General features: G+C 40.8%; 1 protein-coding gene across 6 annotated transcripts in view; it reads left to right on the plus strand.

Moving 5' to 3' along the window:
* grb2b (growth factor receptor-bound protein 2b) overlaps positions 1-16,087 on the plus strand; it is a 35,111-nt gene extending 19,024 nt beyond the window's left edge. For 2 of the 6 annotated variants that reach the window (XM_030408638.1, XM_030408639.1), the window contains exons 3-7: positions 7,645-7,742; positions 10,981-11,103; positions 11,761-11,929; positions 13,375-13,500; positions 13,814-16,087. In XM_030408638.1, the coding sequence (XP_030264498.1) occupies positions 7,645-7,742; positions 10,981-11,103; positions 11,761-11,929; positions 13,375-13,500; positions 13,814-14,008 (711 nt within the window). In that variant the 3' untranslated portion in view covers positions 14,009-16,087. The remainder of the gene's footprint in view (positions 1-7,644; positions 7,743-10,980; positions 11,104-11,760; positions 11,930-13,374; positions 13,501-13,813) is intronic. The other 4 variants (XM_030408636.1, XM_030408640.1, XM_030408641.1 and 1 more) reach the window with 4 other exon arrangements.
* The last annotated feature ends 708 nt before the right edge of the window (positions 16,088-16,795 follow it).

The raw sequence follows: 16,795 nt of genomic DNA on the forward strand, positions 1-16,795 counted from the left end.
TTTCAACTTTATTCGCGCCGCGCCAGACGCTTCATTCGCGCCGCGCCAGACGCTCCAGACGCTTCAATACTTCTTTTCCACTGGTCAAAAATCCCACTTAAACCCGCTTGGATTGGGCTTCTGTGTACACTCTGCATTTACACCTGAGTCAATTGACTCTGCAGTAGACAGAGGTTTTTATCACCTTGGCTCGGCTTTGATCTAAACGTAAGACCTGGGTGAACATTTAGAACATTTTAGAACGTTTTATTACTGGACAGAGTTGGAGGCAGAGCTCTGTTCATTCCTATGAAAGCTCCTTTGAAGCCAAAAAAAGATCACTAACTTGAATGTGGATAAAGTCATCAGGCGGCTCTTCTAGACTTCCCAAATGTTATCGGACCATTTGGCTCAAATTATGATAGCAAAACAAGTCTTTTCGCGGGGGTAACTCTAAATAATTTATTCATCGTTTTACCGCTGCTTCTTTCACAAATGGTTTAATTTCAGTAAATGCAGGGTGTTTTCAAATTCAGTGAGCAGTCGTGTAAAATAATCATGGTTTCAATTTTGACTGAATATAATTGTGGTGAGTGTGCACAATAAACGTTGTATCTGGTGGCCAGGTGGCTAGTAAATGTTCAAATGTCAGTAGACATGCAATAGATGACCATTGTTTTGGGGTATTTTGGTGGTGAGTGAAGCAAATCTACCAGCCACTTGTTTATTTTACCAACATTTGGCTGGTGCAACTTTTGGGTCCTTTTCCATGATTGAGCAGCTCTAGTTTAATTCCTTTCCGTTCTCATCCCTTAGCTCTTCTTAGTAGTGACTGATTTTGACTTTGCATATTACCAGGTCCTCGGTTGTACCTGATGATGATAATAATGATGATGATAATCTGTGGTCAAGCAAGATAACAAAAACGGTGTTTGATGCTGTCACGGTTGCCGTCTGGTGTGCAAACAGTTTCATTAAACTTGGTAGCACACCCAACAGGCTTTGGCCTCTGAGGTTCTGATGAAGCTTTAGCTTGTCTATCTTTCTGTTTGGCTGACCTGACGCACGCTCAGATTAACTCACACTCTAGGGTAATCCCTGCTCCTGATTTATTGCAATCCCATGTGGACTGTGCAGACTTGGTTTATTTAGCATCTTGTCTTCTCTGTCCCCACTATTAGTCTGCCTACTAGCTCGCTCTCTACCTCCATTGCGTGTTAGGCAATGCTTTGTAAGTCGGTCCAGTGCATATCTTATGCAATAATGATTTCTTGAGTATTGCTTTCTCTTTTATCCACATACTTGGTGTCATACAAAGGATTGGCTTTGTGACATTCAGTTTTAGGTAGGCAGGAAAGGGAAAGTGAAGATTTTAATCTCCTCATGGTCACCACTAAACACTGCATCCAAATCAAGCCATTTTCAATAGATGGCAGAATAGAATGAGAGAGATCCTATTATGTTGCAATAGTTTCTCTATCCTAAATAAACCTTCAGTGTAACGAAAGCATAGCTTTGGAAAATGATGTCTTTGAAACTCAAGCATAAAGTCTGTTTATCAGATGGATTTGCACACAATGTTGTATGATTTCATGGTTTTACAGAGAGATACTAAATTGGTAGTTGTGGACATGAGTTCCTTGTGAATGACAGCTACCCGTGTTTAGTGTCACACATGGCGTTGTGGGTGGAAGTGCTATAATATTTTAGTGTGTGTGAGAGGCAGAGACAGGGGGAGGAGGGAGACTACAGTGGCAGCTGTGGAGGAGATAATCCCTGGCCTGGACCTTAGCCTCTCGAATAGAAACTCCTACGACTATTGTGGCTCAATCAGATTAAAAAGACAAAAAAAAAAATCTTCAGAGAGAGGGAGGGAATGCATATCATCCACAGAAGTGCAGTAGCACAATGCTGGCCCGACTTGGAACACAGAGGCTGAGCTCAGTCAGACACAATGCTGTGGTTGTCTCTTCTTTGCATGGTTTAAAAAAAGAAAACTGCCAGCCAAGCAAATATTTTATTTCTGCTTTTCCTCATGGGCTGCCATTCTTTCAGTTTCGGAAGCCACTAGATAGACCCAAAAGCACTGGAGTTCAAATGTCACTCCAAAGGCATATCTGTGCCAGCGTGGCTTGAATTGATATATTGTTTGGGTGTACAGTTTCTCTCTGTATTATGTCACTATTTTGATATTCAGACTCATAGTTATGTTTTTTTAGCAGCTTAGCCACAGCTAGCAGTCAGTTAGCTTAGCCTTGTGCAAAGACTGGAAACAGCTAGCTCGGCACAGTAACTTCCTCCCATTTTACACTCTGGTTTTTGTGCTAGATGGTGGATTCTGTTGCGAGTGGACAGAGATAAGCTAGCTTTTTCCATCTGTTTCCAGTCTCTTTCTAAACCAAACTAGAGCTTGCTAGCATTGGTCTTGGGTACATATGAAAATTGCATACATCCAGGTGTGAATAAATGTTGCACAATTCCTTTTTTTTTAAAATGGAAACCTGAAATCCAGATGCATAATGTTAATATTTTCAATAGAAGCATTGCATATGCGACTATGTCATTGACCTGACACTTACTAAACCCCTTTCATTGGCTAGTTTGGTGCTCAGATGTTCACCACAATGGTACAAGCATTAGACACTAAAAGAAAAACACATCACACAAGGTGATTCCACCACAGTAATGAAAATGTTTTAAGATGAGACAGTTCTGTTGGCTCTGGTTGACCAGAATGAGGGTTGTTCTTACCATAGCACCCCAGTTTAACTGGGTCTGAGGTTGGAAAATCGTGAACTAAGCTAAGTAGCGCTCAGCGGACAGCTCCTGAGAAATTGTTTAACCCTACCAGGAGCTGACATATTTGTAGGAACTGCAGAGAGTTTTGCTGTAACTGCAGCTGTTTATTTTTTATTGTCGATCAGTTCCTTTGTAGCTTCCAGAAACATTATCTCAGCAGTTTATTTCAAGACGTTTGTAATCACAGATTTCATTATAATGCAACATTATATCGCGTCCTTGGAGGACTAAAACGATATTTGTAGATAGCACGTTCTGCGGCAATACAATTTCTATTTTGATTCAGTTCAGGGGCCTGCCATAAATATGAGAAAATGTCATTGCCATTTGACACATACAGTAGATACAGCCACCCCTTTTCTTTTTCCTTTCGGCCAGAGTCGACATGTAAATAATTGTATATAACTGTGACTGGTTAAGGGAAAAAAAGTTGACTTTAAATTGAATCCACTAACACACATAAAACATGGCTTAACAACACGAACATTTAACAGCAATATAAGATTCAGCTCAATATGATAAGGTGATGATATGGATTGATGTTTTCAATTTGCATTGATGATAAATCAATGACTCTATCCAGGTCAATGGAGCTGTACACCCCTATTTATTAGTGCTATCATTAAGGTCTCTCTTTTTGCTAAACAAAACATGAAGTCTTGTAAGGTTTGTGCATTTATACACTACTATACACTTTAACACAGTATTTAATTCCTTTGTTAAAACTTCAGGTAAGGCAAGAGTTATTTTTTCTTTCTTTCTGTTTGAAAGGCCCCCACCAATGTTCAGGTGTTCCCCCACCTCTGGAGCCAAACCTACAGCCAGCTTTCACTACTGAAATTGACATCCAGTTTCCCTTGTGAAAGCCGGCTGTAGGTTTGGTGACAGAATTGCTTTGTGTTTTACTTAAGTGGCAAATCTAACAGCATTTATCCTCACGTAAAGCTTTTTCAACAAGGCTTAAAATAGCAAGATGGTGCATTTGGCGTTATCTCACCATTTTGCCGTATTGAGCTGGAATCAAGCCTCGGATTTTATGTGCACACTTGGGGTTTATTTTGCCTGGACAAGTATCTTTCTTGTTTGTTTAATGGAGCCTTAGGAGCTCCATTAAACAAGCATGCTGCTGTTTGCCCTGCTGTCAGCATCACTGAGATGCGGTCAGCCCACAACAGTGTATGTGAACATACTGCATCGCAGACTGCACCGAACACGATGTGACCCCAATTTGTTTCAGTTGGATGTCAGCTGAGTTTAACTCTGCACTGTAATATTACAGCATACAGAATGAAGCAAAAACTTATTTTCAAGTGCACCAAAAAAATCTTTCAGATATTTGCAGATATTGAGTAATTATGATTGACATTCAAAATGAAATTCAGATCAGGATTACGCTTGTACAAACACTGGCTTATTATAAAATTTCCGGGAAAGTTCACTATAGCATCTTAGCAATTCAAGTGAGCGTCAGGGTACAGTATAATGCAGCACCTGCTGTGCTCTATAATTAGCTTTGGTTGTAGACTGGTAATTATTTAAGGTTACTCAAGTTCGCATGTTGTGCCACCTGTCTGCCAGTAGAACTCTCCCTTTCAGCAATGAAAGGGAGAGTTGTGGTAAAATGTTTGTGGTAAAATGTAATAGTAAACACTATCACATTGTGGTAAAATGTAATAGTAAACACTAAAAGATAAAGGGATTCTCTGTTTGAGGGATGTTGCTTAGATTCTGAGGCCTTTTTAAATGAACTTTATTTGACCATGATTGGTTGAAAACGGTGCTTTCATCCTGCTGAAAATTAAGTGAAAAATGTTCCATACAGTTCTCATTATCATTATTGCATTTAGTCTACTTCACAACAGTGTACAGACTTTTTGTCCATCTACTTACATCATCTAATACACTTAAGATAGTTATTTGTTTGTTTGTTTGTTTGTTTTCTTGTTTGCGTTCCCTGAGGGGAGATCATAGCGCAGGATCAACTGAACAGGCTGCACTGCTGGAACTGCTATGGTTTCAAGGGTGCTTCTTCTGAGTGGACGCTTGCCAGCAAGTGGGCTTTAGCCTTGGGTCATGAGGATGAGGCATTGTCTTTCTGACAGCAACTCTTCCACCTACATTACTTTTGAAAAGCATTTTGTACTCCTACAGCATTGGTCATCTTTATGGTTATTTTAAAGTTATTTCACTCCGAGTGATGGAAGTAATACTGTTGTGTTTTTTTGGAAATGTGTGAAGAAGTTTTGTTTCTGCATTCCCGCATATGGACAGTGTGTACATGTGAATTAGCAGAGAGTAAATTGGCATTATTTGGAGTTCACAGTATTGGTGAGATGTGCTAAGGCCCTGGCAACCACAATGATGGTCGGCTGTGGCCAAAAATCACATAGTTTTTGCTACGTTTGTGTTTGGCATATTGGCACAAGTCTTCATTTACAGATTGGAGTTTGTCTAATTTAGCGTGTTTTATGCAGCGGAGCGTTTTAGTGTTTTCTTCTGTGTGCTTTCATCTGGCCAATATTTCATTTTCATCCAAAACTTTGTTCATAACAAATTAACAGGGAAACACACTGACTGATCAGCTTTAGCTGTAATTTGTGTTTAATGCTGAATCGGATAAGTGAACTCTAGTATGCTACCATACACAGCTCAGGCTGTAGTCTATTCATCTTCTTGGTTAGAAAGATTCCTTACTAAGTGAAAGACACAGAAGTATCCAAGTATTAGCCATGATAAGAGCTGGTCCAGTGCTAAGGGAAAAAGGTGCATCAGTGCTTTATGCCTGATATCTTTAGTATAGAGTTCACTGGACCATCCTCTACAAAAGAGAATGAGTTAATGCATAGTTCCTCCTTTACATCATGCCTTGACTTCATGATGTTTTAACAGCCCAGACCAGCTGAATATCAACATGCATTATCATTCATACCATGTTAGCTTTGAGCCATAGCGCAGTTGTGCCTAAGACTTCATAAGCAAGACGAGCTTACAGTGGCAGTGCAAATATGAGCAGAGAACTGCATGTTGTCAGCCAGCTGGACGCACGACCACATAGTGTTGGTCTGCCTTTTGAACCAGGCACTAGTTCTTAAAGGTTGGTTTGGTGTGTCAACATCCAGCCCAGAGGCTGAGGCCCTTTGTTTGAGTCTCGGCTCACACAGACAGCGCCATTGAGCAGCGTTGAGTAGCATAAACACACTCACCCTGTCTGGCTCTACCCATCTCTTTGTTTCACAGATGTACCCTAATATCTGCAAGTCCACTGTGCTACACTTGCACATAGACACACCCTCCGACCCCCCACTCCTCATTTCAACCCACTTACGTTTTTTGGTCCAAGGCCACTCCCTGATCCAGTAATGCTCCATCTTTTGCAGGGTTAGCAGCTGGGGAGGGCCAGTGACAGCTGGCATTCTGCAGGCTCACTGGAGCAAATAGACCGGGCCACTCACACTACACAGGGGCCAATTGGACAGCTGTCTTGGGCTGGGTTAGTGAGAAATTATGAGTTAAAGTGGAAAGGAAAAGGGAGGCAAACAAACAAAAATCTGACTGACAAAATAGAAGGAAAACTGCTGGAGTCCAATATATCTGTCAAGGATTGTCGACAGTCATTTTTCTCTGAAGTGTCTTCCCTTCAGAGAAGCTACTTTAAAGATTGCGTGCCTGCCTGCTGAAAATGCCTTTTTCCCCTATGAATTATGCAGATGAGTTGTGATCAAAGAGGGTGAAAGAAATGGCTTTTAACAAACTTGACTCATGTAGTCATTCATCGGTACAGGATTCTGCCTGACTGGATGAGAGGGATGACATTAATGCGCGCCCAGCTTTACTTGAAGCTCCTCAAAGAATCTAACAAGTGACGGCTTGGTCCTGTGACACATGTATCACATCCTTTTTCTGTTGATTCTCAAGCTTTGTACCCTGCTGGTCTGTGGTAGACCTTGAGATGGTCTGAGAATCTCAGATGTGCTTTAACTGCTGTTTTTGCAACATCATTCAAAGAAAGGCTGCATGACTCAGTGCTGTTGCTTAGTTTTCCTCTGAAATTGGTTAATGCGTTACGGAAACGCAATTAGGATTTCACGCAATCCATGATGAAATACTGTAAGGAAGAATGTTGTCCACATGTTTTCTCGTTAATGTTATTGTCCCTTCCTATGTTAATGTTTTTTTTTTCCCCTCTTCTTTCAGAAACTGACAATAAAAACAGTAAAAGTTTTAATATAGATGAATAGTCTAGCACTTTAAAATGGCTGCGGATAATCCACATATATTAAGTGACGTGGCGTTCACTTGAGAGGAATGTTTTCTTTTTCCTTTGCTGCTAAAGGAATAACACTACCATTTGAATTTATAAAACACTCATGGGCACCCTTTTCATGTGATAAATCAGCTGCTGAAGCCTGAAGGTCAACTGCTTTCAGCAAGACGCATCTCTTGTAAGCACACTGACACATGGAGTGTAACATATGAATTGAGTTGGACACACACTGACACACAGCCAGCCCAACACACCTCCACTATAGCCCTACTTTGTCAGACAGGATTGCCCTCACAGCTGTCTGTGTCACTGAGGTGTGCTGTTAAATGAGTCTCTGTAGCTTAACATGCAGGTGACATCTTGAACATCAGATGCTATCTTTTGAGGCGTATAAATAATATATTGAATGTGCTTGCTGCTCTCCTCCGCTTTAAGTGTTGTTCTCCTAATATTGACCAGGCAGGTCTCCCCACACCTTCTGCAGTCACAGGAAATTAAATGTAATGGCCTGAAGCTAAATTTAGTAGGTTGGTATCTTTCCACTGTTGACACTTGTACGTGACACTAACCTGAACAACTCCACTGTCTCTCTTTTTTTTTAGGTATTAAATGACGAGTGTGATCAGAACTGGTACAAGGCCGAGCTAAACGGAAAAGATGGTTTCATCCCAAAGAATTACATAGAGGTCAAAGCCCATCCGTAAGTACTACCTGCATACCTGGTTCTCTAACGTCAGTCTTTATGTATCTGTGAAAGTGTGATGTATCTATACATAAAATATGCACGCTTACAAATTTATTTGGGCACTTTAACTGCCAGACTTGAACTACAATTGTCCTATTTACTCTTACAAGATTGGTTGTGTGTGTGTGTGTGTGTAGGTTTGTGTGTGTTGAACCACTTCAGAGAGAGCCTGGCAGGGTCCTTAGAGAGGACATTACCTCTGGACCTGCGTTCAGTGCCAGACTAGCTCTCTCTTTTAATAATGTGCTCGAGGCCTCTTATGCTTAATTGAATATTGACCTTATTGCATCATTGCTGCATTGCTGTCAGATGTACCTTTTTCTTTTTTTTCTTTTTTACAAGGGGGGTGTGTCATTGTATTGGTAACAACAATAGTCAAGTGTTTACGGTCTTTTTTATGGTTATAGGGAATCCATATTTAGCTGTGCCTCATACTTCTGTAACACTGAACCTATCATAATCATTATGATGAAGGATCTTAAGGCCTTTTATACAACATTTTCAAAATGTACTTTAAGGTCCAATGTCTTCTGTAAGATAGTATGCAGATTTAGCCACGGATAGAAAAAATTAATACATGACTTGTTAGCCTTGGTAAGCTGAAACTCTGAAACAAAACAGAAAAGTAGCTAAAAATAAACTGCCTCTCTGAACAGATTATTATCAGTTGTCTTTATTCAGCCAGTGTTTACTTTCCAAACATGGCAAGACACAAACGTTACACTCTGTGCTTCATGTCAATCAGCATTGTTGTCCTTTTCTAAGCATGTCTTATGTAAAACATTTCATTGATATTGACATTTCTTATTCAATCCATAGATTTGTTTAGCTGACCATGTGCCTTAAAATAATGTTTATGTATTTACTCATTAGCACATGTCAGCAAACATTGTCCTCAGACTTGTGAGCAGTTATTACTGCCTGTTGCACTTGTGAGGTAAATTTCACTGCCCTCTCATCGGAGCTTTGGATTAATGTTACCGCCTGCCACTCACCCTGAACACATCAGAGAGAGCAGGAAAGATTGTGCCATTTAACAGGCTGTGTGTGTGCGGGACCTGGCATTTCAGCTACTTTGCTCCACAGCAGGGTAAAGGTTTATGTAATATGCAAATAACGGCAACCAGGGCAGCAGTAAAATACACTTATCGTTATCGGGCAAGCCACTGCAGTCACTGTGATGACATGTGCTTATAAGATTTGTATATTGTTTTGTTTGCGTTCTAGTGAGGATGTTGACAGATATCATAACTGTTAATGGAAGGTCAACACATCTAGTACCTGCCTCGAAGTGCAGATCATTTGTTACATCTTTTATTGTGAAATATCCAGCAGGCCAAATATCCCCTGTGGCTAAATCCCAGATTCAACCCGTATCACTCCGGTGATTGTCGGAGCTTGTCTACTGTCTCACGTTGCTTACTGTAATTGGCTCAGTTGCAGTGTTGCCACATCCTTGGACGTCATGTCATGCTTTCCGTTGAAAAATTCCATCAACAAGACCACTATTAGGGATAATTCAAGTCAGACCTGTCTTGGTGCACTAGACTCAGATTCTATATGCAACCCAGGGGAATTTGATTTTTAATAAAGCATTTCTGTGTAGATTTACTGTAAATGTTTTGTAGAAAACTACCCGGTACAGTAATGGACAACCAACAGTGGTGATGAAGTGGCTGGAGTTTGCCTTTGTCTCCCGTTGTGGTGACAATGAAGTGCCATCTGAAAGCACCAGGCACCCACACAGCCCAGCAGACAGACGGACACACACACACACACACACACACACACAGCTGTACTATACAGCACAATATAATGCAGCTCTGCTCTAAGTCAGAGTGCTTTCTGTTTGTACACAGATTTTTTCCCCTGGCCCACAGTAAATGTGTTTTTGTGGCTAATGCTCAGATTTGTGTGACAGTCTATTAAGAATAAGAGTGGTTGAGGCAGCACTGAGTGCTTTTAAGCGTTCCCCCTCACAGCACTAGAGGTGTAGGTGTGTATGCTGCTGATAGTACTGCCGGTCGTTCTCCTTCTCGTCATTTCCTCGGCTCCATTAATTGCTCTGTTATCACTTTTATCAAACAGGGAAAGGGACTCGGTGTGCTGGCTTGCTTTGCTTCCAGGCACGGATACAAAGCAGATCAAGAGTTGGCCATTTCATTATTGATTTTCACCTACGTGTAAAGGAGCCAAGATGTCATCTTTTGGCTGACTGTACTTTTTAATTATTTACACAAGTAGAGAGCTTTGTCTCTCCCTCTCTCCATCCATCTTTATCCCTGGCACTGATTCCCTCTGTCAGGGCTTTCTCACAAACATATATTAGTGGCATACATACAGCAAAAAAACACATTTAATGGCACTCAAAAATGATAAAAAATGTCCAACGTTAAATCTCATCTTCAACCTGTTTTTTTTCCAGCCTCTCAGTTCAACACAGATGCTTATGAGTGCACATCAGGACATACAACAGATGATTTATATTTATTTTTTGTGTTTGCTGTACCACTATTATTAGACAGTGACTAATCTACTTCCTTGTAAATGGACGTACAGTGCAGCTTCACAGGAAAGACCAGTGCTTGAGTAACTTTTTTTTTTCATCCTGGTGTGTACATGCCGCACTGCCTCTTTTTGGCCCAGAGACAATTAAAGCGATTCTTTTTTTTTGTTTTTTTTTCATTGCCTGTCGGCAGTGCGGTGTGTCTGTGGTTAGCATGGTCTCCACACCACCTTGTCTTCAGGTCTGACCTGTCAGCCAGCAGGAGGTGTGATGTTTTGTGAAGTTTGCATGCCTGCAGACTGAGTTCAACTGAAACTCTAAATTGTAAAAAATGTAAGAGTGTTTTCACTCTTTGGATCGAGTCTATGCAGTAGAGCTGTTACAACTGATTTATCTGTTTGCGCTAATTCAGTTATCAACTGTTTGAGCTACTTAAATGTGAATATTTTCTGTGTTTTCTTCCTGTAATATATTAAACAGAATAACTTTGAGGTGTGTATAAAACAGTACATCATCTTGGGCTCAGGAAACAGTTTCTGATATGTTATATATTAAACAACTAATCGATGTATCTATAAAACAATTGGCAGATTGATCAACATTGAGAATGATTGTTAATTGCGGCCCTACTATGCAGAAGGACGTCTTGCCCTGTGCTCACTTGGATCGGTTCTCTCCTTTCTCCAGGTGGTTCTTCGGGAAGATTCCTCGGGCCAAAGCAGAGGAGATGCTCAACAAACAGAGGCACGACGGGGCCTTCCTCATCAGAGAGAGCGAGAGCGCACCAGGAGACTTCTCTCTCTCTGTGAAGTAAGCAGCACTGCACCAATGTGCCAGCGGGGCGAGAAAAAAACAGATTCACACACTGTTTCCTATAAATACAGTTTCACGTTATCCTTACATCAGTCTTCATTTCCCCACAACTGATCAGGTTTACAAGTTTCCATACTTGGTATGTGTGAGTCATGAGCACAACCTCTTCCTCATTCCTGTGAAGTCTCAGTGCTGCCCTCTGGTGACTAGCATTTGCCAGCTGTGATCATTTGTATTGTGCTTTGGAACTCAGCCCTATGAGTACTCAGGGTTTTAGCTGACACATACAGAGCTCACTTCCTCTTATCTGCCTCTCTCCATTCTGACCTTCCCAAAAGAAACAGTTAAGATCGGTTCACAGCAGCTTGCATGTAAAGTTGACGCCGTGATGTGGATCTTAATTACTGTCTGGACTGTCCTGATTTTCACGTAGTCAGCTTGTTTTGAATGCCAATCCTTTACTGGCATGACTGATTCATTTAACTAACACTTATCAGTCTATCATTATCAGTCTGAGACTTCATTTAACTAATACGTATTTACCTTACGCTTATCAGACACACCTAATCATCTGATAAGGGATCTTAATGCCCTAGTGTTCCACTCCATTTATTTAAATCTTCTCATAGCTTTCCTCCCTGTGACCTTGTGCAGGTATGGAAATGACGTCCAACACTTCAAGGTTCTTCGTGACGGGGCTGGAAAGTATTTCCTATGGGTGGTGAAGTTTAACTCCCTCAATGAGCTGGTAGACTACCACCGCTCCACCTCGGTCTCTCGCAATCAGCAGATCTTTCTGAGAGACATAGAGCAGGTCACCCAGGTAAGAGGGGACATACGCTGGGATCCAGGTTTTTTTTTTCCTGAAACTACAACAGTGACACGCGCAGCACGAAAACACTTAAAAATGGCAATGTGTTTCTTTTACAGAATGATATGGTGTATGAACGTACATATAGGTGAACAAGAGTTTTATCTGAGGATATAATCGAACACGTTTCAAACTTCGTAGCACTGTCGACGCTCATATAGATATTTGTCCCTACCTACTCTAGATCACTTGCAGGGCAGTGTTTAACACTGTAGCGCCACTAACAGCATGTTGGTTATCAGCATAACCAAATGTGAACAAACTGCACTAGAATGAAAACGTGCAGATGCTTTGCTATAGAAACTCCAAATACTTTTAGGAAACTGGAGAGAAAAGACTATAATTCAATGTGCCATCGCATCACTTAGACCTCACTAACATAACATCCTGTTCTGCTTTCTAAAATTTGCTGCAACATCATTTACATAACACCGTCTGCCGGTTCAAGTTCCCCCAAAAAGTACATGATGATTGCGCTCTTTGGTTTAAGCTGAATTCAAGTTCACGAGCTGCGTGCGGTGTTGTGTGTTGTGGGTTATTTGCAGCACATTTAATTGGTTGGTTCACCCTGGAGAGGATTTATTCAGAAATGCTGCGCAGCACATGAGAAGTGTTTTACTGTATACTTAAAGCCCCCCCTCCAGTGTATTTTGACAGTCCAGTCCTTTTCTGGCACTGCTGATGAGCTACACTGGTTGCCAAATATAATTTGATAAATATCTGAATTTTCTGCTCAATAAAAGAAAATGACAACATTTCACTTAACTGGTAAGTGGTACAACCCACCAACCAACCATTTATTTTCCAAAATTGTGTCATTGGCCTTATCACCTGTTTTATTAATCATACATGTTATTGCTTCATGTGCCTTCGTCAGCATCAGGGCACACGTCAGAAAGTTGTTCACAGCTGCTCAGCCTACAACAAATTTCCTGGGTGTGGTGCACTTGAGCTCAGTAGCCAGTGGTCATCTAAATTCAGTATTTCAGAGGAACGCTGAGAAAGAACTGTGAACAGCTCGCTGTGCGTTTGGTTTCCATTCAAACTCAATTCACAGTTTCTCATTGCCAGTGAAAGTGAGCCGTTTTGTGATTAACCTTTTAATAATCCAGCAGTATAGCAAGAAACCTATAACATTACACAAAACAGATGCAATGATTTATCAATATGTTGTCAGCTATTAAATTAGCCACCAACCATTTTTGTAAACAATTAATCGGTTTGAGTTATTGTCTCAGAAAGAAAAAAAAAGACAGCAACACTAATGCTAAGCTAAGGGGCATGGAGCTAGGATAATTTGTGTAACCTATAAAATATTATAGTCGGTTCTTGGACAGAACCATGCAGATTTCTTCTAAAAATGTGTGTGATATTTGCGTGAATCCGGACACTGGTAGGAGGAGGGAGTTGGCTCCAGTGAAGCTGGTAGCCTGGAGGTCTCAGGGACAGCTGCAGGAGAAAGAAGAGAGAGCAAGTGTGACCAAAACCACACAGGAAACAAAAGAGTTGAAAATAATGCCCAGGTAAGACAGTTGGAGGGAAAGAGAGTAAGTGATATACAGTGAAGTCATACCTCTGACAGTTGGAGAGAGAGAGACAAAGACAGAGAGAGAGAGAGACGTTACTTGATTTATATTATTTTTGCTTATGAAAGTTAGCCACTTAAATAAGTGAATACCGGACTATTTCATAGGGTTACTACCATTTAGGGTCACCATTAACTCACAGTGTGGACGTTTAGGAGTGGACAGTTGTATTCTGAATCCCTGTTAATTGTGTAGCTCATCATGTCACAAACCTATCTAATATGTCTCTCCGTGTCTTTTCCGTCTCCTGATGGGACAGCATCCCACATATGTGCAGGCACTCTTTGACTTCGACCCCCAGGAGGAAGGAGAGCTGGGTTTCCGACGCGGCGACTTCATCCAAGTCCTGGACAACTCTGACCCAAACTGGTGGAAAGGAGGCTGTCACGGCCAAACGGGCATGTTCCCCCGCAACTACGTCACGCCTGTCAATCGGAACATGTAAACAGTCAGACCATGTATACAACAACAGCAACAACAACAACAACAAGAACAGCAACCATCACCACCACCACCACCACCACCATCATCATCATTATCGTTCTTGATCTCATCAGCCCCCATCCAACTCCCCCAAACCAACCCTCTCCACCCCTCTACGCCATCCCACGATAACAGGAGCAGACAGGAAGAACGCAAACAACCGAAAGAGAGAGAGAGAGAGATAGTAGTGCTGTCGTAGGCGTCGCTGTGTGGGTGGCAGCTGAGCAAAATCAACTTTTACTTGTGCTGAGAATGTTCACCTCCCCAGTGAACGCCTCGGTGAGGATTGAACTGTCTTTGAGGGAAATCTAAATGCAGAAAAACTAAAGAGTAGTGCACCAACCGTGAAGATAACCAAATGATTCTACCGCTCCCACAGCTGCTTCTGTCTTCTCCTTAACTTCTTAACATTCTGCCTTTCTTTTGTGTTGTTTTTTTCTTTTTCTTTTTCCTTTTTTTTTTTTTTTTTTTTGCCGCTTGTTGTTTTAATCACCTAAATGAGAAGCCTACCAATAAATCCTAGCTCTGTTTTAAAGAAAAAAAAATCATTAAAAATATAAAAAAGAAGAAATTGTTTTAAAAAAAAATGTACAAAAAAGAGGAGAGAAGAAAAAAAAGATGCAATCTACAGTACAGCAAGTTTCCATGTCTGAGATCATTGGCACGTGAGCATTGTACATCAGCCATTGGCTGTATAAATAAATCAACTATAGAGAGAATCCATTTTTTAAGAATATATATTATATATTTGTATGTGTTTTGTCTGTTTTACCTCTCATCACAAATTGTATTTTTTTCCATTTGTAAATTATGTTCAATCTTTTGTTAGTCTGGATAAGACCTAGTAGCTCTAGAATGTGCTGAATTGTCAGTCAAGTTTTTTTTTTTTTTTTTTTTTTTTTCTGAATCTATCTGAGGGATCTCAGATAACACAGCATGATATTTAAAGGGGTCATCAGTTCCATTTGAAAAGGTTTCTCTTGTCTATAATGCAAGGCAAGTCAAGTTAGTTCTCTAAGAAGAAACTAATCGTGTCCAGGAAGCTAAATATTGACCAGCAAGTCAAGCCATGAATGCTGCGAGAGCTGTTGTATTACGGAGCCCTGTATAAAGGTCAGCCACCTTTTCAAAGCCAATGTATTTATTGCAGCCATTTTACTTGGGCAGTGAATGTAGCTGACTGAGTCCATTGACATTAACATGAGGGAAGCAAGGTCGGAGAACTGAACTACACAACCATGCAAGGGATTTAAAAAAAAAAAAAAGACATGCTGAAATGTTGTCAATATTCATTTATAAAGAGAGTGATGTATGGAGGATATGTACAGGTAGTTAACATGCATATTCACAAACAGTCATTACATGCATGCACCGGCAGACGCTCTCCTCCTTGTTATACCTGCACGTAGCAGAGAGGCTGAGTTCGGATAATCACATTGTGTAATCACCAGTGCAGATCTGCAGCTGGCACAGATTAACAGTTCAGAAAACTGAGAGATTGTCTTTTATGCTAAAAGTTGAGAGATCAGTGTAAATGATGTAAAAGTTGTTTTTTTTGTTTTTTTTCTTCTTCTTTTGTCCAATGTGGCGTGTGGTCAAAGCACTTTTTTTTTTCTTTTTTTTTTTTTTTTTGACGAACATTTTGATTTCTGGTCCAGCGTGTGTATGTGCGTGCTCGTTTACCGTGTTTGTGTTTTCTCGTTCTCTCTGGATAGTGCCTTTCTCTCTGGTGTTTCAGTGTCTCCGACCTGCTACTTTGAGCCCCCCTCCCTTTACGGGGCCTGCCAGTCCTGCAGTGAGAAACAGTGTACATAATCCAACCTGTCCCATCCAACAATGCCCCCCTTCTCCCCTCCTACATCAACCCGCCTTCACCTTTATCCTCACCAACATGGAACTCTTCTTATTTAAGTGTCTCTCGCCTTGTCTTACCTAATGATACCGTTTTTGTTTTTGCTCTTTTTTTTTTATTTGCATTTTTTTGTTTGTTTGTTGTTTTTTTTTCAATTAATAAAATGCAATTATTAAAAAATGAGAATAATTTTTTTTATGTGGTGTTTATTTGTGAAGAGACGGAGCTCATTGACCTGATGGGCAACTGACTCACTAACTCACTTATTCATGTTTATCAGGGTGTATGTCCTCCACAAGAGGGAGCTGTTCAGTCATTCGGGGGGTTGTACAGTTCAGAACGTTTGGAAAATGTCTAATTATATCTGTTTCACTATAATGGTGGGGAATATGCTTCAGTTTGAATGTGCTGCTTTAAAAATGCTTGATTTTCCCACATAATGAGATTTATCATCTACACAGCCACTCGTGTTTACCAAAGAGTTGTTGTATCTTAAATTAAACAATCCTGTCTTCCTATTCTTGCGTCTTCAGGAGCTAAAAATGAGCTGGCATTAAAGAGGCACTATGTTAGTTCAGAATTTCAGTAAAAAAAACAGAGTGTGAAGAAACCAGTGTTGACGTTATGTCAAATGCGGAAGTTAGCAGAGCAACCAGCTAGCATCTGCACTTCCTGTCTCGTAAGACTGCTATTTTGACGCATGAATACAAAGAGGCAGAAGTGTGATGTCGGCAGCTTGTAGTTAATACATGCTTTATTGATTGATTTACGATACTGGGCTGCTAGCATTTGCAGCTAACTTACAGGAACCACTGAGAGGCCCCTCGACCCAACCGTTGCTCTACAAATGGTCCAAAAGAGTGAGCGGAGATGATGCTGTTCTCTGTATTTTTCGAG

This window comes from Sparus aurata, chromosome 23 (assembly GCF_900880675.1).
Source record: "Sparus aurata chromosome 23, fSpaAur1.1, whole genome shotgun sequence".
Lineage (NCBI taxonomy): Eukaryota > Metazoa > Chordata > Actinopteri > Spariformes > Sparidae > Sparus > Sparus aurata.